Below are 27,828 nucleotides of genomic sequence, written 5' to 3'. Positions count from 1 at the left end.
TCTGTTATTTTTGTAACTGAACTTTTTCATTATGTTTTGAAGTGGAAAAGGGACAAAATATCCAACTGAAGAAACAAAAAACATGTTTTGCCAAAATACAGTTTACATTATAAGGGAAATAAAAGCATAAAAATTTGTCCAAAAAAGCAAAATAATCTTCAATGCCTTTTAAATTTTGTTTAATTCAAAATCTCTACATTAGAGACTAAATTTTAAAAAACTTCTTCCAAATTCTTGACAAATTCAAAATCGTGTTGTTTATACAGAAATCAAAGCAATTAACAAATAATAAAAAAGTGAAAAACAAAGCACTCTTTTTTTCAAATTTTTCAAATTTTAAAGTAAAAATCTTTTAATAAAATAAATAAATAAACTAAAAGCATATATTAAATTTTATTCCATTTGATTCATCAATTTAAATTATGCTTGAAGAAATGATAAGCAAAATGCAATATTTTTTTTCTAAATTCGAAAGATAATTGCAAAAAAAAAAAAGAAAGAAATATATAAAAGTAGGAGAAAAAAAAACAAGAATAAAAAAAAATATTTCATTGCTACAAATCGTTTGGTATTTAACAATAGCTATTTAATAAATAATGCAAAAAAAATCTTTTATTTTATTCAATCGAGTTTCATTCCTAAAGGTCAGATTTGCGTATGATTAATTTAAATTACATGATAGTTAAAAAACAAATTCCTAATGACAAACATATTTCATTCTTATAATTCCTTAATTGATACTTTTGTAAATAAATGGATAAATAAAAAAATGAAAAGAAAAATTATCGTAAGATTCCGACGTTCTAAACTTTTGATGCGAATTATGCAATGCGAAATGTTTTCTCAAATCATATACAAAGATCACAGAATTTTTTGAATGGATATTCTCAGGCTTAAATGGATTCAGCAGTAAACACTTTATTGTGTTAGAATATTTTAGTAAATATAAATTATAATTAAAATAGAAGTTATAAACATTTAATTAAAATTATAGTTATAAATTTTAATACTATGCATAGAAATTTCAGGAATGAAAAGTATATTATTTACTTAAAAAGAACTTAAAAATCCCAGTATTAAATAAAAACATTAAAAAAAAGAAAAATCCAGTTAAATGATGACAATCATTTAACGAAATAATAATTAAAAAATTTAAATACAAAAACTTTCGAATATAAATGCGGCAATAATATAAATGATTATTTGTCGACGATTTTTGTTTTCTTGTTTTCATTATTCAAAAATATAATAAGCTATAATGTAATGATAAAGGACTGCTCTTTAATATTTTATTATTTTAAAAGAAAAATTAAAAATATCGACAGTAAAAACAATTGTAGTACTTTTAATAGCTAAAAGAATGTAGTATATTCTTGGAACAAGATATTATTAAAATAATAATAATTTAATATCTGATATACAGTGGCTCAAAAAATTGAGAGTACACCTTACTTTTACTTCATAAATCCGACTTTCAATATAAATAACACATTAACGGGAAGTGCAAACATGATTTTATTTTTACACATAACAAATGGTTTAATTTAGAGTAAAAATAAAGAAAAATCAATGAAAAATTTCTAAATTTAAAATTTTCAGAAGCATTTTAAATAAACATACGCACAATTTTGCCTCAAAAAATTGAGAATACACCAATGAAATTTTTGCAATATCACGCATAGAAATAAAGTGTCACTATTAAATTGCATGTCTTTTGGCTCTTATAATGGCCTCTAAACGTCATGGTACCGATTTGACCAATTTTTGGTGGTATTTGAAGATATTTTACCCCATTCTTCTTGCACCACTTGTTTTAAATGGGTCTTGTTTCTAATTTTGTGTCTTTGAACTCCTTTTTTGGGTATGGCCCACGAATATTCAATGGCATTGATGTCGGGGTACTGTGGTGGTGTGTGTAACTGCTATTTACAATGAAAAAGACACCATATTTTGAAGTTACGTGCATTCTGTTTGGGGTCATCGTCTTACTGGAAAATGAAATTTCCATCTAAACCCAAATTTTTAGCACTTTCCTTTAGATTTCTGCGAAGTATATCCAAGTAAACCGTATCCTTTATAATGCCATCTAGAAAAATTAAATTTCTTACCCCGAATGAAGCCATGTAACCTCAAATCATCACGGAGTCACCATCATGTTTAACTGTAGGACGTAAATTTTTTGGATACAAAGCAGTATTAGGCTTTCTCTATACAGTAAGATGGTTGTCACTGCCAAAAATGTTGAGGTTTCTTTCATTACTAAATATATATTTCTTCCAAAGGTTATTGGTCTTCAATTGAGGAGTTTTTGCAAACTTCAAATGCTTTTTCTGAATTTGCAAGCTGGTGAACGGTTTCTCTCTAACAATGCTACTTTTATATGCAGCTTGTTTAATAGTATTTAGCACAGTTTCAGCACTTACACTTCTGCCTATGATTTGAAAAGTTTTTGCAACAAGTTGGATGAACCATATGGTAGCAGCAATCTAAAGGAAAGTGTTAAAAATTTGGGTTTAGATGGAAATTCCATTTTCCAGCAGGACATCGATCCCAAACAGAATGCACGTAACGTCAAAATATGATGTCTTTTTCATTGTAAACAACAGTTACACACCACACCACAGTACCCTGACATCAATGCCATTGAATATTTGTGGGGGATACTCGAAAAAGTGGTTCAAAAATACAAAATTAGAAAGAAAACCTATTTAAAACAAGTAGTGCAAGAAGAATGGGGTAAAATATCTTCAGATACCACCAAAAATGGGTCGAATCGGTAGCCTGACGTTTAGAGACCATTATAAGAGCCAAAAGACATGCAATTTAATAGTGACACTTTGTTTCTATGCGTGATATTGCAAAAATTTCATTGGTGTATTCTCAATTTTTTGAGGCAAAATTGTGCGTATGTTTATTTAAAATGCTTCTGAAAATTTTCAATTTAGAAATTTTTCGTTGATTTTTCTTTATTTTTACTCTAAATTAAACCATTTGTTATGTGTAAAAATAAAAACAAGTTTACACTTCCCGTTAATGTGTTATTTATATTGAAAGTCGCATTTATCCAATAAACGTAAGGTGTACTCTCAATTTTTTGAGCCACTGTATATAGCATCCAAGCTTTTTACAAAATTTGATACAATATTTTCTCAATAATTAATATTTTTTGGAAATTATTTTTATGCTATAATTAAAGAAAAAAATATTTAGATTAAGGGTGCACTTCAATTATTATTTTTGTAAATTCTATTTTTAGGAAGATATTAGTATAAAAATTACTCTAAATTATTTCTTATATACATTGAAAAATTGTCAACAGTTTTAATCTCTATTATTACCTCGGAAATATACAAAGACTGGATAGACTATGCGATTGAAAGTTTCGCTTTCTTGAACAAGTCAAGAACTGAATGATATAATATGAAACCAACATTTGACTGAAAAAATATGTCTGTGACTGGCAGTCAATCTTTTATTACAATAATAATAAAAAAACATTTACGCTAAGATAATAAATAAATTGATACTAATACATTGATACTGGGGAAATTATGTTTGTTACTGGATGTTAGAATTTTTTGGAATGATTAGAATATCTTGTCAAACCAATCACATTAGTTCTTATTACATTGAGAATTATATTTAAGAACATTATTCAGGCAATCTAAGCATGATTCTGTTTAAAATATTAAATTAAACTTAAAATGGTGGTTCTTTGGTTGATAATGCTTTCATTGTAGCAGAAGATGGATTTTGCAAAGCAGAATGGCGGGAGAAAATGTTCAAACATACTGGTTAGAGCGATAATCATTTTTCAAAATTGGTGTTGAAATTACTATAACTTTTTGGCTTGATAATTATTCATAAATATAAAACAAACAAAAATTCCCCCCCTTGCATTATATACTTAAACAGTCTTACAAAAATTTCGAACATTCACGAAATACATGTATTGGAAATTTTCTGGAAGAAATCTTAAATCATGAAACTTCTCGGAACAGTTTTTTTAAACAATTTCGAATCGTTTTCAATATTGAATGCAAAGTAAATTATTGATACGGTTTTCGAGCTTTTATAATACTTTTTCCAACTGAATTTTCTGTCTGTATCCTGACAAAACTTGAAAGCACCGCTTAACAAACTCTTATATTTTCGTAATATGACCGTTTTTCCTGCAGATCTGACAGAGACGAGAAAATGGATTTTCAATCGTGGACAAAAGTTCACAGCTAAAGGCAGAAATTATATTATCGTAATATTCAATTGTAATGAAATAAAAGAGTAATAATGTTTCTCTCTTTCCATAATTATGGCAAAATATCTATGAAAAGTTGCTGGTACATTAATTCAAAATACAAAGTTAGCTTTTCTGATAAATTGCTTATTGTTGTACTTTAACAAAAAAATTATTTTTTTATTCGTTAATATTTTCTTTTTTTAAACAATTTCAAATCGTTTGCATTATTGAATACAAATTAAATTATTCTTCAGCTTTCGTGAATTTGCGGAAATCATATGATTTGTAAGAACTTGTGTAGTGGTTCATTATCATTACAGTGAATTAGAATTTAATTTACATTTTAAAATGAAAATGAAAACGTTTAATTACTTGTGAAATATTTCTAAGGAATTTTGATAAAGTTGAACATAAGGCCAAAAATAAATACAGAATGAGTAGAGAGATAATAATTTAGCTTTCAAGAGAAAATTAAATGAATTAATACGAAAAAATATTAATCTGTATTACAAGAACTTATGACAGTTTAGATTAGGCAGTTCTATATATTACAGCAAATTAAATTAATTAATCTTTTAACAAAAATTTTTACATCAATGTTACAAAATGTTATGACTGTTGGGAACAATTTGGGTTATGTATTTTCATATACTATAGCAAATGAAACATACATAAATTTACAAAACAAAATAATTATACACAATACAGCAGTAAAATGAAATAAAATAAGCTTTTAATAATTCAAATATTTTCTTTATATTAAATGGCTTATTTATTTGATGAACAATATGCATTATAAAAAACAACGTAACTAACATTAGGAAAACTTTATTTTATCTTGACACATTTATCTACTCAAAAATATCAAAGGTTAATGGAATAATGGGTTATGTAATAAGAAAAATATAATTTTTTAAAATAAAATTCAGCGTTAATTTAAGCACGAATATTTTATCTTTATAAAACTAAACAATAATGGACGATTTATTACTGTTAATACGTTATGAAGTGAAGTGTAAAGGAAATGAATGGTAATTTATATACTTAAGAGTCACGAATTTTCTACTTAATACTTAGTTTTGTATAATCAATTGAATTTCGATATTTTTAAAAATAATTTTAACAAAAAGAGAAGTTTAATAGATTCAAATACTCTTTCATTCATTTTACCTCAAAAGAGATAATGAAACATTTCAAATTATGTTTTTTTTAAAGCAAATATTCTGCCAATAAGCACCTTTTTTAATGCTGACAACATTCACAACAGGATATCGTAATAAATATAGATTTTGGATTGAAGGGTATCAACTCGATTTTCTTTCAAAAAATTTTAAACTTGGAAATTTCCAGCAGGTTAGAGTTTTTTTAGTTACAAACCTAGAGTAGAGATCTTTATATGAGCTGGAATATTTTGAAAATGATAGCTTAAGTGACCATAGAATGACACATTCAAAAAATTTTGGCTAGCAAAGAATTAACACTATTTTTTTAACAGTTTCCTGAAATAGGGAAACTTCAGTCAGAGTAAAAATCTTCTTATCACAAATCTGTTATTTCTAATTCCATTTTTCTCAAAATTCTCTTTTCACATATTTGCTCACAAAAGATTATAAGCAACTTGCAAAGAATTTGGTATATAATTCGCTATGTGGTATCTCAGGCACATAACAGAAATTATGTTCCTTAAAACGTTAATACAACAGGAAAGGCTTCTGCATCGTATATATTTATGCTTTTAAATGGGAAGAGATTGTTTGAATTGTTTTTGGATTGGAAGAGGATATATGCCATTGAAGATCCTTGAAGAGGCCTGTGATGGGTTGGCCTTTCCTTGATTGGTTTGACCTTGACTCGAATTTGTGTGTAATTATACCAAATATTTTGGGATTAAAATACAAATTAGAACCATTCTCATGCAAATTGTCACTAGAAGAAAGTAAAATACAAGTAAACAAGCAATTAAGAAAAATCAAGGATTCGACTTACCTTCGGTGAGGATGCGAAGGGCAGCCAAAAATGATACCAGGGGCACCATCTTCCGGCTTATCACCATCTTGTGGTCACACCTACATGAAGAAAAACATGTTGGCTCATTGATCGCCAAGAATCGCTTTGGCCAAAGTCGGCTGTCCACCGTCCACCAGCGTCGTTACGGTGGTTGGACAAGCTCGACCATTGGCGCAGGTCGAATTTTTGTTAAATTCACAATTCCTTCATTGTTGGCTCGATTGGAATTGAGTTCCGAAACCGTTTTCCGGGAAGATGCTCCATGGGTGAACGAACTGGATGCATTTTTTTAAAAAAAGAATATTTTTATTTTGGAATCGACCGCTTCCGGATAAGTATTGGGCAAACGCATGGGGTCGGGATTCGTCGAGGGGTGTTGATGACGTCGCTGGATTTCGGCTCTTGCACAAAACGAGGACATGGAACGACCAATGGAATGCGTGTTCCCATGGATTTCAGATGAAATAAAAAAAATTAAGCAGAGGGGACATTTGGGTCAGTGGAGCAAAATTTTGAACAGCCAGCTTTGGCTTAACTTGTGTGACGCGGATTCTTGTGAAAGGAAAATCGCGTCTGTTCCCTTAAATTCGCATCCGCTGAGCTGTGAGAGGATTTGAAATTGAACTGTGGCTTAAAGAAAACATTTTTCATACAACATTGACCATCAACGCAGGAATTTTCCACGCATGAATGGAACATATCGCTTTTCCCACTCATTTCTGATGTTTAGTTTAATTTGATTAATATGTTAATGTTTCCTTTTATTTCTTTGACTTCATGTCTTTCGTGCTTTTTGTATATCGATGAATCGATGCAAATAGATTTATCGATATTAGAATTACTAAAAACTGCCCCAAGAAAGCAATATTATTTGCGTTTATGTTTATAAGAGACATTTTTATAGAAATATTTGATAAAGTAAATCGAATATGAATACTCGGAGGTTAGACCTAATAACCAGTACCTTATTTGACAAAATTATCTCGAAAAACGAGTCGTTTTTTTTTTCATCTCTTTGATTATATATAACTAGAAATCATTTCAAATGACAAATTATACAATCTCAGAAATTTCTCCTAGTTCATAGATTTTTTAAGGGTATTTATTTACGAATATAGACCGTCGATATAAAAGAAATCTATGTCCTACCACAACTAACAATCTATTCTTACAGCTACAGTTATGGTTATTACTTTGCAATTTTAACTTCATAGAAACTTTCGCCTACTTCACTAATTTTTTAAGAATATTGTTTAAATTCTTACCAGAAACCAAAATGCATTCAATATAAAAATGACCTATCTCCCATAACAATTGGCTTTTTTTAACAATCATATGATTATCACGTATAAATTTAAAAATTGGTAATTTCACCGTTTTTAACATGTTTTATCTTAAACATTCATATTTTTTTAAATTTAAATACAGTGAATAAATTTCGCACATTTTTTTCAACCATAACTTTTAACAAAAGAGCTAATGAAATGAAATAAGGGCATTCTAACTTAGAACTTTTCCGTTAAGCGGATGAGACCTTAACACAAGGCTCTCTGGCTTTTGGAACTTTGAAAAAATCTGGGGAAAAGGAATTGTGAACTTCGAAATGGAGTGAAAAATTTTGAAATAAATCTTTTTGAAATCAAAGTCTCGCCCAAAAATACTGAAGTCAAATTTAGATGCAGAAAATTAAATAATATTTTAAAATTTTAAATAAACTAAAATCGTTTATGAAAATTTGAGTCTATTGTTTGTTATGTTTAGCATTAGACTTGGAATCTTCCTATCTCTAATTATACTATTCAAATGTTTAATTTCAGTATGACCTTTTAAAATTACCAATTCCCAGAATGTGCTTTAAAGCTGACAAGAGATCCTACTGTCAAACTCAACTTAGTCATGATTATCGTTATTTCTTCCTATGTATACTGCCTGTATAGTTTTCTTGTTTCATAACAAACTAAATGGAGATAAAGAAATAGTATATGTACTATTGATTTCTTTGTAGCAAATGTAAGTGTTCCGTGCTTATTCCATTGAATCCTTTTTGAGGTAAAAATGATTTTCGTATAAGCTATGTAAATTAAAATTTTATTGCCAGAATTTCCCATTTATTTTTCAAAAATAAATATAATGAATTTAATACCCATAGGAAGCGAATATTTTCTATTATTTAAATTAGTAACATGTTTTTGATAAAATTTATTCATGCAAGACTGTTTCATTTTTACTTTCTTGTATACGTGGTATAAAGAAAGTATAGTAATCATCAAATAATTTAAATTCGAAATTTTCACAAATCTCCACGTTTTGGACCTCTCTGAGTTTGTAAAACACAATTTTGGAAAATGTTCGTTTGTGACAAAGATAACTCAAAAACGCATCGAGCTGGATGGATGAAATTTGGTATAATCTTTATATTAAACTTGCAAACTTTAATCCAATAGTATTAAGAATGGGAGGAGAAAGCACAGGCTCGATAAACTTCACTGTATGTGGATATGTGTGCTAATCACTCCAAATTATTTAAGCGTACTAAAGAGTGGAGAAAAGAAAACTTTCGTTGATTACTTATTTGTTGCAGTACGTTTCTGATTGATTGTTTTAGTACAATTGTAAGTTTTTGGTTTGCCATTGCTCTGAATCTTTTAGCGAATTGGGATGAGAGAAGGATAGAACCTGGGACCTTGTGTTCGCAGTCCAGTAACATAACCAGGATGCAAAAGCATATGCTCGTGTAGCGTATTTGTTAACTGGCTTATATGCTATTCACTGCAATCTCTTTTGACTTTGTAGCGTAAATTTTTTAAAGACTTTTTAGTTTACAAAGAAAAGAACAAAGTATATAGTTATCTGGAAATTCGAACTCGAGATTTTGACAAGTCCCCACGTTTGAGATCTCCCGAGTCCGAAAAATGCATTTTTGGAATTATGTCTATCTGTCTCTAAATACGATGAACTCGGAAACTTTTTGATCTAGTGCGTTGAAATTTAGTACATGAGTTGTAACCAAATTTGTATATTTCCATCAAATTTTGAATGAAATCTATCAACAAGAAGTCTGTCTGTCTGCCGTTCAAGAGAATTATATTTCGTAACCATTGTCCACCAATGCATGAAAGATATTCGAGGTCATAATTTTATGTGGGACAAAGGAAATAAAAAAATTATCGGGAGGGGGGAGTATGTGAGAAAGTTTCAGAGAGACCACCCCCATAAGCAAAATGTCATGCCACTATGTAATAAATGCTATGAAAACACTGTAAAATTGATTAGAATTATGACAAAAGCAAATTTCTAATTCTGCAAAACCTTAGTGCAACTGTTGGTTAGTTTAATTAGTAGAAAGATTATTATAACTATTCTTTGAGTTTGAAATATCCGTCGAAAAGAACAAGGTCTCAAGATTAAGGATTTTCCTCGTTAGAAGCTGGATTATGGAGTTAAATTTGATATGGCCCGCTGATTCAATGAGAACATCATATTGCCAGATGGAATTTAATTTAATTTAAATATAGTTCATAATTTTAAATAAAAAATGGACGAAACGAAATTTTATTTTGCAATGAGGAACAGTTGCTCTTAAAAAGATATTCGGGGGGGGGGATAGAAGCTTCCCTCTTGAAATATAAACATTAAAAGTTTTGACCTTGTAGAAGAAAGAAATACATGAAATGATTCAATAAAGAATTTTTTAATAATGTTCTTTGGTAGAGAAAAAAATTAATGCGCCGTTAATAATAGTTAGAAGTTCACTTAAATAAATACACTTTAGTTATTTTAAAGCAATTACTTCATAAAATTGATCCGTCATAAATAAAAAAAAAGTTCATGTAAATGACTGCTAGGCAGTTCCTTTATAAAATTGATCCATCAGTAACAGAAATTAGAAATTCACTTAAATGATTGCTATGCATTTTATGCTTAAAACTGATCCACCATTAATATAAATTAGAAATTCACGTAAATGAAAATTGATCCACCATTAATAAAAATCAGAAATTCACGTAAATGATTGCTAGGCATTTTCTTCATAAAATTGATCGATAATTAATAAAAATTACAAATTTACGTATATGATTGCTAGGCATTTTCTTCATAAAATTGATGCACCATTAATAGAAATTAGAAATTCAGGTAAATGATTGTTATGCATTTTATGCTTAAAACTGATTTACCATTAATAAAAATTAGAAATTCACTTAAATGAAAATTGATCCGTCATTAATAGAAATTAGAAATTCGCGTAAATGATTGTTAGGCCTTTTCTTCATAAAATTGATGAACCATTAATAAAAATTATAAATTCACGTAAAGGATTGTTAGGAATTTTCTTCATAAAATTGATCCACCATTAATGGAAGTTAGAAATTAGAGTAAATAATTGTTAGGCAGTTCCTTCATAAAATTGATCCACTATTAATAAAAATTAAAAATTCACGTAAATGATTGTTTGGCATTTACTTCATAAAATTGATCCATCATTAGTAGAAATCAGAAATTCATGTAAATGATTACTAGGTGGTTCCTTCTTAAAATTGATCCGCCATTAATAAAAATTGAAATTTCACGTAAATGATTGCCTGGCAGTTTCTCAATAATATTGAACCATCATTTTAAAAAAATTGAAATTTCACATAAATGATTGCTAGGCACTTTCTTCATAAAATTGATCCATCATTTAAAAAAAAAAATTGAAATTTCACGTAAATGATTCTAGGCACTTTCATAATAAATGCAGAGCATAGTTTCATTTAATTCAAACAATTTTTTCGAACTATGATCGTAACAATAGCAGTGATAAAATCACAACTGAACAAAAAAATAAAAATGCAAACTGTTTTAATCACCTTAATTACAAAAAGTAATTTATAGAATTTGCTGCGAAATAGCATATTATGAGAAATTGAAAATCGATATTTATTAATGCAAATTTCTGAGGACAAAGGCAAATTAAAATTAATATCTCCTTTACAAAGAACCTATTGAAATTTTTATCGATAAGTATTGTTTTTTAATTTCTCGTATATAAAAAACAAAGAAAAAATCTTGCAAAAATTAAAAAAATCCGATATCAAAATTTTTATTAATCCTTACAGTTCAGATTTTCAGACACAGTTGTGAAATTATGTATGTCTGTAAACACGATAGTTAAAAATTCTTTCAGTCACACTCGCATACCCTCCGACAAAAATCTTATATCCATTTTTTTGCATAAAATGAGGTAAGCTTGGATAGCGTCGCAAATTCCTTGTTATGACATTGATGAACGACAGTTACGAAACGCAGATCTCTGATATGAATCTACCATATTTACTGAATCTATTATGAGAATACGTGTTTTGGATGCTTTATTTTTGCCAAATGATTGATACCAAAATTTGACACAAAACTACAGTTGCAGTCATTACGAATTTCATAAGTCATTCCGTTTATGAGTTATTGTGTTGACATGCAGACGAAAGTACAGACCGGCAGACGGTCAACCGTATGATGAATTTGGTTCATAATTTGATTAGTATCCGTATTTAAGATGCTAAATCTGGGTACTAAATTTTATCTCCTAGCTCTTTAAGTTTTGTATTTACTGAGTTTATTTGTACGCAAACAGCTGGACAGACAGACCTCCACTGAACAAATTTTGTTCAACATTTGAATTCGTAATTCCATACACCAAATTTCAGTCATCCATCTTAAAGAATTTTTGAGTTATCGAGTTTCTAGACAGACATAATGCCAAAAATCTTTTTTTCAGACTCAAAGTTGTCTTAGTTTGGTTATATTAACGTCCCGTTGTAAAGCAACACTAGGGCTATTTGTGGACGGGCCTCGTAATTTTGAACCGATTGCATACATATTGGATTTACATATTGAATTTCGTTTCTTTTTTTAAAAATTACATGTAATTTTTGATATTATTTATTTAATTCTAGTCTATACATCAAATAACATGACAGCGAACTTCGCCTGCAGCAATTTCTACAGATTCACATCACAAAACATGAACAGGTAAGTTTTTGAAGGCTACATAACGTTCATTCTAATCGTGGTCCAATTGCTACTTTCTGAACGATCAAAATGGTTTGGTTTTGGTTATATTAACGTCCCGTTTGAAGCAACACCAGGGCTATTTTGGGACGGACCTCGCAATTTCGAACCGCGGTCAGATGACGAGGACGACACCTGAGCTGGCACCCTCCTCTCCACTCCACGCCACACCAGCGGGAGGACGTATGTCCTGACAGATTTAACGTGCAACAGACCCCCTTACACGTCAGTTCTTCGGTGAAATCAGGTCTCGAACCTGGAACCCTACGGCTCACGAGCCGAGACCTTACCACCAATCCACCGTGGCCCACCTCAAGGTTGTCGGACGTTTACAAATATTTCCTCTGTGCGTCGTATATGAGATAATAAAAATGTATATAGATAAATATGGGTGAAATAGTGTACCAGTTTCATCATTTGAAGTATAGATGTATATCAACTTTGACACCAAATTCGTCAATATATTAACTGTTTATATATTCAGGATTCTATATCAAATCTATCTATCTTTTATCAAAAACACCACGACTTCAATAAAGGGAAGTTATTATATCATTTTAATACTTCTGGTCGAAAAGAAGGTTCCTAAATGCATACCCGTCGCAATCCTATAAACACCTAGTGCGACTCGATCGTTCTACGCGAAAGTCAGAAGGATGACAAGACCCCATGTTTATGGTGCCCTTGCATTGCTTCGTTCGATTTTGAATTTTTAAAAATCTGATTTTTGAGGCATCCACCAATTTTCTGAAGATCAAAATTTTCTTGCAAGATTGTGAGGCTATAACTCTTATTATAGAGCACAAAAGGCTATTTCGTGTAAACTATTCCCACTGCTTTGTTTTGAATTGTTTTCTGTGTCTGTCAATTAAAGGTATTTAGACGATATGATATCTTTACATTTTTGGTTGCCACTGAATTATTTAGAAGTAGGTTGCTAAAAGGTAGTGGAATGAAGTCAACCTCCCGATTCATCGTTTTATTCTGGCGTCACGCATCTGTTGTTGCCATCGGACTGGTTTTCACTAGAGAATTTGATCGTGGCCTCCTTAACTCTGGGATGGAAACATGAGGTCATAAACTCCAACTCTCACTTCAACTGTAATTCCAGTGCTGAAGGGAATTGAAAAACCAGTGCTGAAGGAAATTGAAATATTTTTTATATTAGCAAAATCATTGGGAAAAAAATGAAGACTAGAAACTTTCCCTTTAAGATCAGCTGTCTCGGGTTTAGAAATTAATCTTTTCAAATTTTGTTACACGTTTCCACAAACAGTCAAATCAAACGAAAAGAAAGGGTCCAACAGTTCAAAGAACATGTAAGATATTTTTGTTTGCAAATTCATTAGAAGATAGATGAAATAAAATAGGAATACAATGTTTGGTAGCTGGTTCACGAACGATCTCGATATGCTGCAGCTTGCAAATAGTAATTATTTATTACAGCATTTTTAAAGGGGTATAAGTTTTGTAATATTTAGATATATAAAAAGAAATATTCAAGTAAATAAAAATTATCTTCTAAATTTTTGTTTTCGTGAAAACCATTAGAACAAGAACACTTGTGCAATGGATAAAATGGCTATTTGATTTATTGTTTTTTTGCTTGACTTTTGAGTGATCAGATAATTTCAAGAAAATCTTTTCACTTTTAATTTGACTATTAAGTTTCTTCATTCAAAGTTAAGTTAATGCCTGCATTGTTGTAATAAACATTTTTGTAAAGAACTAAAATCTATTGAAACAATTAATAATGTGTTTGGAATGTGATTAAGCTTAAACATAATTTTTTCTTTCATATTTGAAGAAAATAATTATACATATTTTCAATTGTTTTTTTTTAAAATTTTTCTTTAAATTCCCGCTCTGAAATAAAAATAGAATTAACATCTTGAAGGTTTTGTTTAATCTAGTTATATTAACGTTCCATTTTAAAGCTACACAAGGGCTATTTTAGGACTGACCTCGTCATTTTGAACCGTGGTCAGATGAAGAGAACGACACCTGAGCTGGCACTCCCCTCTCTAAACTTCCACACTGCACCAGCACGAGAATAACATCTTGCAGGATTACTGATAAGAAAATTAGTGAACTTCTAATATGGTTTTTTCTCAAATTAAATTTTAAAATAATGTGTTGTAATGTTCAAAATTTCTTGTATTAACAAAAAAACACGAGTGAAAATCTTTATGCTCAAAGGTAAAAAGATTTTATGCTTTTGATGATAATACATTTTAAAAGTTTAAAACACATTACTATATTTTACTTTAAATGTTTTTGAATAATTAACAAATTTCTGTGTATGAAGGAACACAAAACCAAACGTATTCATTTCAGAAAATGGGTAGTTATTAGTTTTTTTTAAAAAAAAATAAGTTACACTATTTGTATAATATCTTATTCAAATGTTTTGAATGATTGGCATTTTATTTCGGTGAGACTGCTATTGCAAAGAACTCATAAAAACCAAAAAATAAAATTTATATGACAAATATACCTGTTCTGATGAGAGGAGTTAGGGACCTTTCTCGATACACTGAGGTTATGCTGATACTAACAAGGAGAATTTAAATGACAGTGCACTGTTGTCTAAGTAATGAAGATGAAGATATCCGACCAATCAACAACAGTTATGCTAGTTATTTACAAGCTATTGAGTGAAAGCCCACACAGACAAAACAAATTAGGTAGATAACTTCTAATCGACGATTATATATCAATTAATCGTATACATAATCGTCGACGCCGCCTTTAAGGTTGGGCAAAGAAAAAGTACTCCTTCCCTTTTGATCACAACAAACCACGACTAGAGGAGTAACCTGCCCAAAAAGACATGTGCTTTTACTTTGCATTAAAATGAAAAAAAAATTGCATATGGATTTTGAACTTTATTCATCAGTTGGTTGAGATATCATCATTACATGCCTATATGAATTTTTAAATTCTTACTTTCGATCAACTAAAACAAAGATTCCATACAGATTTACGATTTTTGTTATAAGAGCGAACAGCAGATTTATTTATCTAAGTTCTTATGTTATTGGGTAATAATGTCTTTATATATATATATATATATATATATATATATATATATATATATATATATATATGAATATCAGATAGATAGCCAACCTTTCAGAGATTTGATCCAAATTTTGATGTTGACCTCGGTTCTAATGATAGATATGTGTATCAAATTTTATTCATCTAGCTCTCGCGTTTATTAAATTATCGTTTTTACATGCACATAGACAGATGGACGGGCTTCTTTTAGATAGATGTAATTCAGTATTTAATAAAGCTATGCAAATTTTGTGTGAAGTTCAATTACCAAACTTCATCTGTCTAGCTCAACATGTTTTTAAGTTATCACGTTCATAGACAGAAAAAGAAAGTGAGAGACACGCCAATTTGTTCACAAAAATGAGGTTTTCAGATTCAAAGCAATCTAAAACTTAAAAGATTGGTTAAAGTCTCGAATTCGAAATTTTTGACAATAACTTTATTTTTTTCCTTATATACCTCGTATATAAAAAAATATTTAAAAAAAGCCACTGTCTTAATTTTTCAAGCTCAGTTTTGTGCTTTTGATAAAAGTGACCGGTGGGCATTGATTTCTTTCTCTTCTTCTCAATCCTAGTTAGGCCAATGCACTTCATCAAGGGTAAATTGAATTTTGATACAGCGCATAAGTTTAGGGGAGTAGTCTTGCTCATTAAATTTTACCTTGGCGCCGCTTGTGAGGTATTTAAAGTATTCAAAAGTTTCCGTATTTATCAGAGAATACTAAAATATTTTTCCTTTTTTTCATCTTAATAATTTTAATTTTAGATCATTTAATTAATTCAGTTTTTTTTTGGCTACATTTTTTATGTGTTCGTACAAATAGCTTTAAATTTAATATTTTTGTACTATTTTTACCTCATTTTCATTAAATTTAACATTCTTGATTGCCATATTAAATAAATTTATCAAATATGTAAAGATAGATTTAAAACTAACTTTATGATTATAGTAACGAGTGTTTTAAAATTAATGTAAAGCATATAAACATAATCCTACTAATAATAAAGGTGAATGCTTGTGTGTGTGTGCTGACGTTCTGCAGGCCTGACCGTTTATCCTATAGTACCATATTTGACACATTTATATTTTGAAACAATTTTTTTTTTTTTTTTTTTTTTTGCAATTTTGATTAGAATTTTAATTAACTAACAGTTAAGCTGTATTTCGAAGTTTTCTGCGGAAATATAATTGCTCAGAAATAAATTTTACACTTTTTCAAGAATAATTAATTTCTTTCTAATACCAATTAAGTAGTCGTGCAGCTTTTCAAAAATATTTTTTACCCTATTTCTAATGATAAATCACTGAAATGTTTCATGCACCTGATAGGGAACGTATGAGAAGCAATTAAAATAACAAGGCTTTAATATCTGACAATTTGTGGGAATTATGAACATGAAATTATATCTAAACAATTTAACTGAAAGTAAAGGGAATCAATATCTTTGTCGAACAGGCTGGTTGTCAAAGGCGATTAGCATTAAATAAAGATAGATAATTTCACTTAAGGATTTCAATATTTTGAACTATAATTGAATTAATTTTAATAAAAGCACATTCAGAAAGTTTAGTTTAAGCAAGTTTTTTTTGTCTTGTTTTGCATCGTTTTCTAGAAAAAAGTAAAAAAGAAAATTGCTTTTGAAAATGAGTATTTATTTGATTCTCACATTAAATATACATTCGAAGTCTTCTCCGCTTCCCTATTTCATGTTATTGCAGAAAACAATATGTTTTGTGTCTAGTATCATAGGTAGGTGAAGATAATCAGTCACGCATTTTGTTCTCATGACGATGACTACATCACAGACCATGGCAAGATGCCAAATTTCATTTATCTTATTCTGTTTTGCTTTGGGGTTACTGTGTTTACATACTCAAGACAGACAAATACATAGACAAACTATCTAAGGATATATTTAGTATAACAAGACGGAAATTAAAAATTTTCTCCTCCCCCCCCCCCCCAAAAAAAAACACCAACACACCAAATTTCATAAATTTTTCATTTGTTGAATTGTTCAGATATTCATATCCTATAGGATAGACAGTTTTACACAGGCTTCCTGCTGACAAATTTTATCCAAAATTTGGCAAAAGTTTACAGTTGCAGTTTAAAGTTAGTATAAGGAATGGTTTTTTTTTTGTTTTTTTTTTTTTTTTTGTCTAACTCCTTGCGTTTTTGAGTTATCTCAATCTGGTAAATTTAAATGGTATCTCTTCATATTTTGGAGGGAGGATGTAAATTGTACTTCCTTCATAAACTGTAACTGTATTTCATAAGTCAAAAAGAAAAAATAGAGACAACTTTTAACTTAGCTTATAAGAAATCTGATTTTTATCTTCTTGACTAATAAGAAAATTTTGTTTTTTTAAAAGATAAGAATAAATATCAACATATATTTGGGAACAAATATTAAGATTTGTTTTTATTTTTCTCTTGTTTTTTTAATCAAAATTAGATTCTATACTTACAAAATGTAGAAATTCTTTTTTTCTAGAATTAAAGAAAAAAGTTTTTCTTAGGTACTCTTTTTGCTTGTTAGATGACGTCTTGTGAAATTTCCAAAATTTTACGAATGCCTTCTTAGCAACCATTAAGATATTGCTAAGGAACAACATTTACAGTTGACAGTTCCACAAGAAAGTTTGTATTCAGCGGGAAGTTCAAGAATAACCGGCTCTATTATGTATAGATTCTATTAAAAATTTTGCTTCAATACAAATTAATTTTAACATTAATTGCGTAAAAACGTATTTTACAATCCAGTAACTAAATATGCGAATAAAAAGAAATTCGCCTACATGCGCCATATTCAGATATATCTCTTCTCTGTTTATTGAAAATGTAAAATGTTTGTTTGTTGTGTGTGTGTGTGTGTGTGTGTGTGTGTGTGTGTGTGTGTGTGTGTGTGTGTGTGTGTGTGTGTGTGTGTGTGTGTGTGTGTGTGTGTGTGTGTGTGTATGTGTGTGTGTGTGTGTGCTAAAGGCCAGACCGTTTGAATAAGAGCTATGAATCTTATCCCATATATATTTTCGAGAGTGGAAAAGTATATCTGTAAAGTATATGTGTTGGCGTTATACAGGTTTAATAAAAAATTGAAGCTACAATGCCACTAAAATAAGAAGGTAAATGAGCTAGACATAATGCTGCTATGATGTCATGGAACTGTATATGTGAACATATGTAAAATCATTAAAATAACGGTTTTAATATCTGACAATTTGATGGAATCATGGATGTTTTATCTAAACGACTTAAATGAAATTAAATATATCCCAGCGAGCAAATCGGTCACCAAAGGCGATTGGTATATAAATAAATGCACATGTATATATATTTGTATATGTATTTGTAAGCAATTAATAATGTCTATTTTAAAAAAATCAAAAATCATTGTTTATAAACATGAAAACTTTGATATTACTTAGCTATCACAATTGAAGAAAATTCAAAATAACTAGTAAAGAATCCATAAATAAATAAATAAAATAAATCAGCTTCATTTTTGATTTTGTTTGTCCCCTAAGTAAGACTTAAAATTTCAATTAATACTTGACAGTTTCAATCTCAAAGCCCTTTCTGCATTCATTTTGTTTTCGTACTTAAGTTTTAAAAAGTTTAGGAAACGCACTCATACAGAATGCATGTAATTCAAAGAGCATTATTCTAAATGATTACCTTGTATTTATTATTTTTTCCGGAATACTGAACACTAAATTTTGTTCTTTATTATTTTTAACTGCTTTATATTAATGGTTAGGTTGTGTCGTCAATAAGATATACTATCATATTTACAGATTTTTTTAAAAAACTAAAAACCCTTTTTTTAATTGTATATCTTAGATTTTAATTATATATATTAAGATTTTAATTATATACGTTGGCTGTTATAAATATTTTAATGTTGTAATACACAATCAATTCCTGAGCATACTATTAAAAAAATCTTCAAATAAATTTATAAATGTAGCAGATAAATATGTATGATACTAATAAAAAGATTTTCCTTAAATCAATTACAAATTTAAAAAAATCATCATTACAATTGTAAATAAATAAATAAAATCTTCATTACAATTTAAATATAAAAATTTAAATCATTACAATTATAAATAAAAGATTAATTACAATTGGAATGATTTAAAGTAAATAAAAAAATAAAGATTAAATTTTCTGCTGAATATTGCTGAATGTATGGTTTTTAACTGAAAGATGTTATAACTTTGAATAAAACGAATAAGCATTTTTGAATTAATACAAATAAATTATTTTAATGGCAAAAGATTAGAATTAAGTTAATAAGTACTTTGCATTATTTTTCTTTATATTTAAATAGCGAATAAAGATATTTGATGATGATAATTATAATTAAAATTATAATTTTGAATTAATCTTTAAATTAAAATAATTTTAGATCATAGCTAAAATACGCTTACTTTGCTTATTAATTATCACATTTATATGCAGAAAAGTCTACCATAGCCGATATTTTAACATTGTTTTAAAATGGACTTTTATTCATATGCAAAATAATATTAAGACTAAGAAACCCTGTGAGAATTATATATTTTATTCAAGGGAAATTTATATAAGTAATTAAATTATCGCATTACATTTCCAACTTTCTTCTTCGTTAGATGTTTTAATTAAAAAATTTCTTTGTTAGCATTAATACATAAAATAATAGAATTTTCCATTTTCTATGTGCCTTAAAATACGGTATCCAATTGTAAATTTGTCATTATATAATAAAAGTTCAAATATAGAACTTGACTTATTTTTATTTCTTATAAGCTGGAAAGCCATTTTGTTGGTTTGCTATTTTTATTCTTATTAACAATTGCATGTATATTCATCATTTAAGCAGTTAAAAATAAATAGCAATTACAAAGTTTTAAGTACAAACCATTAAATATTTTGTAAAATATGTAATTATACAATATCTCAAATGAAATTTGTCATAGCTTGTTAAAAACGTTGGAAATAATAAGATTAGATGTTTTTATTTTATTTTCATTCGTTTTTTTTTTTTTTCTTTTTTCTTTTTTCTTTTCTTTCCTTGTTTTTTAGAATTTCAATTCTACAATTAATTTCTTTTATATCTTTTGGCATTTTGTAATATCTTTTAATAATTCATTCCTAAGTAATTACGGATTTTTTTTCCTTATAATAATATTTGATTTTTTTTACTTATGAAAAACATTTAAAAATATTTAATCAGTATAATTATTATTTGTGACAATTACCATATGTTACTCTAATAATTGAAGCTGGTATTACAATAATTAATAAAATAATGGAAGAATAACTCAACAATTCTCTCAAAAGAGTGAATTTTATGTTAAAATATTTTGCTCCGATTTAATACATGTTATTTTACATTTGCTTGCCCATACTTGTGTAAAAGGCCTTAAAAAATTTCATTAAATGAAAATGATGGTAAGGAAGCTCAAACATTCTCAAATTTACATTAATAAAATTTCTCTTTTCATTATTTCAGAGAAAATTTCTTATTCTAAATTTTAATTCAATTGAAAGTCATAGATTCTTAAAAATAATAAAATGCAAAAATAATTCATAAAAAATAATAAAAATAAGGAAAATGTTAAAAATAATTCGTAAAAATAATGCTTATTTCAAATTGGATGAAAATATGAGATTTAAAAATAAATGAGTCTCCCAATTCACCATTTTCATGGTTAAAACCTTGATATGAGATACGGAAAGATGAAAAAAAAATTTTAAGCCAGAATAAATTTTTTAAAGACGATTTAAATAGTTTCATATGACTACAAAACTGAAATTCATATTCTGACTTTCATGAAATATCCACTGGCTCGAAATAACACTCTCTTAAAAATGAAATGTGGGAAAAGAATAGTTTTTAGCAAATGGCAATGGAAAGATCTTACCTATTATGATGCTAGCAGGAGCGCATGGGAACGATAGCAAGATTGATCCAAGTGCTGGAACAGGTGTCTGTTTTTGTGGACGCTACAAAACGGGTGTGCTCATCCCACTGATCCAAGACAAGCCGCTGGACGAATGTCCCATTTTTCCCTGACACCATCCTTCACAAAGTGGATGGCCTTCGAACCCGCCTCTGACCACTGGTCATCTCCGCCATTGTTCGGCCGTCCATTAACAGGACTGGAAATTTTGTTTTTGCAAACGCGTCTGATGTGGTGTGACTAATTTGCAAAATTTTTTTGTGGGAGGAAATGTCCAGGCTTTATTTTGGGCAGGAACTGGAAAGAATTCGACATTTCGGCAATGCAGAATGAAAGGGTCTAATGGCAGCGCCACCCCGTTGACCCACATATCGAAAAAAAAGTAATAGAAAACATGCATTTCTTCATTGTTCGTAATGTTTTTCAATTTGTGGTATTAGTAGCGAGTGACAAAAAGTGTCATGTCTGCATGTATACTAACATTGTGTTCCTTTTATTCTTTTACCATTCAACATGAAAAAAAAAGTCAACTATATAGCTATTTTTCATTTTTCGATGTGCGAAATTGAAAGTATAAAATAGTAAATAATTTCCATTATGAAGTTAATAAAGACTTCTAAAGAGTTAAAAGGCTGAAAATTTCTACGGACATTTTCGACCAAAATTCGACACATCTAATTTGATTATAACTTTTTTTAAATGATGCATGCCAAATTTCATTTATCAAGTCCTTGCGTTTTACAATTATCTTGCTTATTTACATGCAAATATACAGACCGACAGACCGTTGATGTATTTTATTCAAAATGTGATGCTGATATAAGTTTGATATGTTAAAACTGTTCTCAAATTTTATCTATCTATTTTTTGTATTTTATAGTTAGCGGACTTAAGTACAGTTTACACAAACAGTTAACTGTACAGTTAAGTACAGTTTACACAAACATTTAACTGTACAGTTTGAACGAACATACAAATAAGCTTCAAGTGAATGGATTTCGTTCAAGATTTGATTGAAATTTACAAATTTGCTGTACAGACTACATTTAAAATTTTATTCCTATAGCTTAAAGGAAGTTTGAGCTAGAAAATTGAACTTATGTTCACAAACGGATGATTTATGAGATTATATTCACATAGAGACAGCCACGAAAGGAAGTCTGAAACGAGAATATTCATCAAAATAAGTTCGAATTTTTTTATGAATACAATATTTTCTCTACATATTTTGTATCTGACAAAATAATTTCAATGGCAACATGTCTTTTTTTTTTTAATATTTTTGCTAGATATATTTATCGAGTGGGAAACCTTTTCTTACGGGGTTTCTACGTGAAACACGGAAATGGAGCTTGTGCCTTGCTGAAAACTTCGAATTCAATAAAAATTATCAATAATTTATGGAAAAAATTTCATTAAACAATTTTGAATCTCTATTTCGAAATACTGTAGCAATATAAGGTTTAGACTTAATTCGGTTGTATTGTCTTCAGTTGATTTAATAGTATCAGTTACAGTATTCTGTGTGTGATGAAATTTACATCAAATAGTTTACAAAAAGAATGCTTATCTATTTCATAGAAACACAGTTTGCAATATTAACATCTTTCCTTTGCCCTTTTTCTCAATGCCCAATTTTGTATCACCCAATTTACAGACAGTATGTCAGCCTACAAACATAATCAGGTTGAAACTACATTCTTTGAAATTTAACTGTCTCATAAAATTTTTCTGTTTATAGCAAACATGGATGAACGAACGTAATAAAGTAATTACAATGAAATTATATAAATGTAATAGTAAGAAATAATCAATTATTTGATAGGACTTTTTTTTCCTTCAGAGAAGTTTGAAAATAAATACAGTGTCTCACAAAAATGATGGGACACTTGTGCTTTACAAAAGGAAACTGTAATAAAATAAATTAAAAAAACGTGTACAAATTTTTTGTGGGTGTGTTTCATACTTAAATTTAGTAACAATTATTACATAGCATACATTTTGTCAAAATATTAAAATATTAATTTAATAAAAATACAGTTGTTTAGAACGGAGCAAAAAATAGCTCACATAAGTGATGGGACACCATTAGATATGCAACAAAAATCGTCTGAAATAAACAATAAAAATATTTTTGGTGGTTTTATTTTTACTCAAAAGCAATTGGCAATAATTTATAAAATCTTCTGCAGTATTTCTTTCCAGTTTGTTTTGGAATTTTTGTGTTTTTTATCTCTGTGCAGCCATGAATGCTAAACGAAAAGAAACTTCGCCTGAAATTCGAAAATTAGTTATTAATTTGCATATTGAACGTGGAAAATCTATTAGAAAAACTGCTGAAACAGTTAACTTGAGTCATTCAACAGTTTTCAATATCATTAAACGATATAAAAAGAATCATATTATTCAGGATAAAAGAAGACCTGGCCGACCATCAAAGCTATCCAATGGAATAAAGCGAATTATCGTTCGAAATATTAAAAAAAATCCAAGAAAGAGTGCTCCTAAAGTTGCTGCTGATTTACAAGCATTATATAGAATAATTGTTAATCCTGAGACTATTAGAAGGGTAATTCGATCTGCTGGATATCACGGTAGAGTAGCCAGGAAAAAATTCTTCGTAAGTGAAAAGAATAGAAAACTCAGACTAGCTTTCGCAAAATCCAACATAAATAAGAATTCTGATTACTGGAATAAAGTTATATTTGCTGATGAGAGTAAATTTAATATATTTGGTTCTGACGGTAGAATCTTGGTGTGGAGAAAACCCAGGGAAGAATTTCGCAAACAGAACTTGGTGCCAACAGTAAAACATGGTGGAGGAGGAGTTATGGTATGGGGGTGCATGTCGTCCGCTGGAGTTGGTAATCTTGTTTTTATTGACAGTATAATGGATCAGTACAAGTATATTGACATTTTAAAGCAAAATTTGAAATCTTCAGCACGAAAAGTGAAACTTCATAACAATTTTAAATTCTATCAGGACAATGACCCCAAGCACACTGCTTTGAACGTTAGACTCTGGCTGCTGTATAACTGTATTGAAATAATAAAAACACCACCACAATCACCAGACTTAAATCCCATAGAGAATATTTGGCAAGAATTGGAATCAAGAATTCGCAAACACACCATTTCTTCAAAACAACAATTAAAATCGGTGCTTCAAGAAGAATGGGGTAAAATCACTCCAGAAATCACAAAAAAATGAGTCGAATCCATCCCAAGAAGATTAAATCATGTTTTAAAAGTAAAAGGAAATCCAACAAAATATAAATCCTTTTAAAAAGTAAAATTTTTAGATAAATATTTGATAGAAAAGTAAGTGTCCCTTATGTGAGCCATTTTTTGCTCCGTTCTAAACAATTGTATTTTTATTAAATTAATATTTTAATATTTTGACAAAATGAATGTTATGTAATAATTTTTACTAACTTTAAATATGAAACACACCCAAAAAAATTTTGCACATGTTTATTTATTTATTTTATTACAGTTTCCTTTTGTAAAGCACAAGTGTCCCATTACTTTTGTGAGACACTGTAAGTGAATTTATTCGAAAATAATTTCTGAAATGTCAAAAATTGTATGCATTTTACATGCGAGTTAAATTTAATTTAAATGGAAATGTTCCGTTTGTCTACTAATGTTAAATTTTTTTAAGAAATGTTCGCGAGATATAGGAATTTAAATGCATTAAACAGAATTTAAAAAATGTTCACTAATTTTTATTTAAAAATGGAATGCATTATTTTATTTACAGTTTGAGAGAATTTAAAGAAGCGATTAAAGTAAAAAGATAATATTCTTTAATGAAAAAAATATTTTGTTAAAAATTGCATTTTGAAAGTAAACGCAAACGATTCCATAAAAAACGATTATTTTATTCTTGAGTATTTTTACAACTTTATTTTTATAGTTGTGTTATGACAATAATAATATCTTAGCTTATTTATTTACTTGTTTTTTTTTATTATGTGTAGTTCAAAATACTAAATCTACAATAAATGTTAATACATAAGTTGAAATAATATATGGAGCTTTATTAATTTTTGAATGTTTATAGAAAAATACTTAACAATCAAGTAAATAAAAAAAATCATTTGTTCGTTGCAACATAAATGAAAATGGAAAAAAAAGAAATAAATAAAGAAAACTGAATATCATTTCAAATTGGAGAAAATCAGAACCTCAGAACAATTGGTCGCACACATAATGCTATTTTAAAAGAGAATAAATAAAGTAAACTTTATTAATGTTTTTAAATTCTTTAAAAATGCTTAAAATATTTACTAAAACATGAAAAGTCATAAAGAATTATTAATGATTCTTTAAAAATGGAATACATTTAAATATAATTTTTTTCGGATAAAAAAGTTTTTCAGCTTTATGTATACTATTATAAAGATAAATCCATACGATTCAAAAAGTTCTTCAACTAGTATTTTTTAAAGAATCTTAATAACTTAATTTATATTTTTAAAAAATACTATATTGCTGGTGTTTAATATTGTCTGTAAATTTAGAATATGAAATATAATAATAAATAGTCATTTGCTTAATATCTACAACATCAATTTTAAAATTTTTATTGCAGTCTTATTATGGAATGCTTTATCTCTAAATCAGTGTTTTGCAACTGTCATTAATTTTTAAAAATTATTTTTGGTTACTTTATTGTAAATAATTAAATATGAAAACATTGAATGCATGGGGAAAAATTCCAAATATAAATAATATCTATTTATTTGAGACTTCCTTTTGTTATTTTCATGTTAAGCACTTTTGAACATACACTGCTGAATTGTTATGGTAATTGTCATAGCAATCTCTATCTCTAATTTTATAAACATGATTATATGTGTTGGCTTCTACGTGCTAGACAATTTGATCAATTTGGTATATATATATATATATATATATGCCTCAGAGAGCCTCTTTTGAAATTTTATTTAGAATTTTAATTAATAAGAAATTAATTCAAATTTTAACATTTTCTCACAATAATTTTCAAATTATTATAGCTCAGTTGATACAAAATAATGTTTGTACAACTTATAATATAAAGAAATATCTTTTCAAAGATTCTAATTTAATATTTATTCAAACTTTTCTTGGATTTCAGCACTTTTTTGTGTAATTTTCAATAACAGATATGCACTAAAATTCAAATCATTTTCATTGCTTCCTTGTATATTTAATTGCATGATTTTCTTCCATTGTTGAAAGTTAAAGAAGAAGTGTTCTATTTAATTTTTGTGCAGTTTACAAGACGTACAAAAAATTAAATTACAATACCGTAATATTTAAACGGTGGATGAGCGCACATTTACGTTCTTAATAACCTTTGATGTTATGGAACTGTCTCCAATAGAAAGATTCACTCACGAAATGAACGTAACTTAACTGAGACAATTAAAATAACAAGGCTTTAATGCTTGAGAATTTGGGAGAATCGTGTGCAAACAAATGCATCTAAAAGATTTAACTTTAATTAAATTTAACTGATATCTCCAAATAATCATCAAAGATGACTATTCAAAAAATAAAAATTAAAGTTCATAGTAAATATTATTATTACAAAATGGTAACATATTTTGGAAATATTTTTGCTGACAATGGCAAAACAGTAATACTTGTCTTCAATAGGTACTACTTAGTTTTGTTTACATAAACTTTCTAAGTACGTTTTGTTTGTTTTTATTTCTTTTCATTCCAAGAATAATTATTTTAAAAAAAATCCAACTATGAAACAAACAAGAGCCCCAAATTTTACATATACTCATTAATAACAGCGTTATTCCTCCTCTCCCCGCATATAATGTATACTTTAGGCCCCAACTGCTGAAAAATGCTAAACCCTTTGACAAAAAAAAAAAAAAAAAAAAAAAAAAAAAACACTTTTGCCGAAAATACAGACCAATAGACGGTCAACCTTTTACATATTTAGTTCAATATTTATACAGATCAACATTTTAGATGCTTAACCTGTATACTAAATTTTATCTATCTAGCTTTTTACGTTTTGTAATTTTTTTGTGTTCATTTGCTCTCGAACAGTTAGATACAATTTTCTTGGAAATGGATTTCATTCAAAATCGATCAGAAATCTACAAATTCTGTGTAAAGATGACATATGAATTTCATCCTTGTAGCCGAAAAGAATTTTGAATTATCGTGTTCCCAGACAGATAGACATAATTTCCATAAATGTGTTTCTCGTAACCTGGGAGATCTGAAATTCGAAAATTCGAATTTTTTCACGATTATAATACTTTCTAATTGTGTGTTTTATTAGCGAGAAAAGAAGAAATTCATTGTAATTTTAGCTTTAGTAAATTTCGATTTATACACTTCATTATTTAATGGAATTACTTTAGAACATTATAAACTATAATTTTTCAATAATTAACTATTTTAATCTGATTGCATTCAGTTCCGAGAAATGAACTTTAAAAATAGACAGCTTTTTTTTTTTTTTTATCATATGAGAAAACGATATTGTTTTGGTTAGGGAGTTT

The 27,828-nt window shown here is 28.3% G+C and overlaps 2 protein-coding genes across 5 annotated transcripts in view; one reads left to right on the top strand and one right to left on the bottom strand.

The window, feature by feature from the left end:
• Positions 1 to 21,379, bottom strand: part of LOC129975082 (uncharacterized) — an 84,986-nt gene extending 63,607 nt beyond the window's left edge. For both annotated transcript variants that reach the window (XM_056087986.1, XM_056087987.1), the window contains exons 1-2: positions 21,269 to 21,379; positions 6,224 to 6,303 (exon numbers count right to left, since the gene is read on the bottom strand). In XM_056087986.1, coding sequence (XP_055943961.1) covers positions 6,224 to 6,290 — 67 coding nt within the window. In that variant the 5' untranslated portion in view covers positions 6,291 to 6,303; positions 21,269 to 21,379. The remainder of the gene's footprint in view (positions 1 to 6,223; positions 6,304 to 21,268) is intronic.
• The window catches only part of LOC129975084 (UDP-N-acetylglucosamine transporter-like), a 96,506-nt gene that overhangs the window by 12,699 nt on the left and 55,979 nt on the right, over positions 1 to 27,828 (top strand). The gene's annotated exons all lie outside the window — the stretch shown is intronic.

This window comes from Argiope bruennichi, chromosome 7 (genome assembly GCF_947563725.1).
Source record: "Argiope bruennichi chromosome 7, qqArgBrue1.1, whole genome shotgun sequence".
NCBI classification, from domain to species: Eukaryota; Metazoa; Arthropoda; class Arachnida; order Araneae; family Araneidae; genus Argiope; species Argiope bruennichi.
This window is presented reverse-complemented; position numbering and strand designations above follow the sequence as displayed.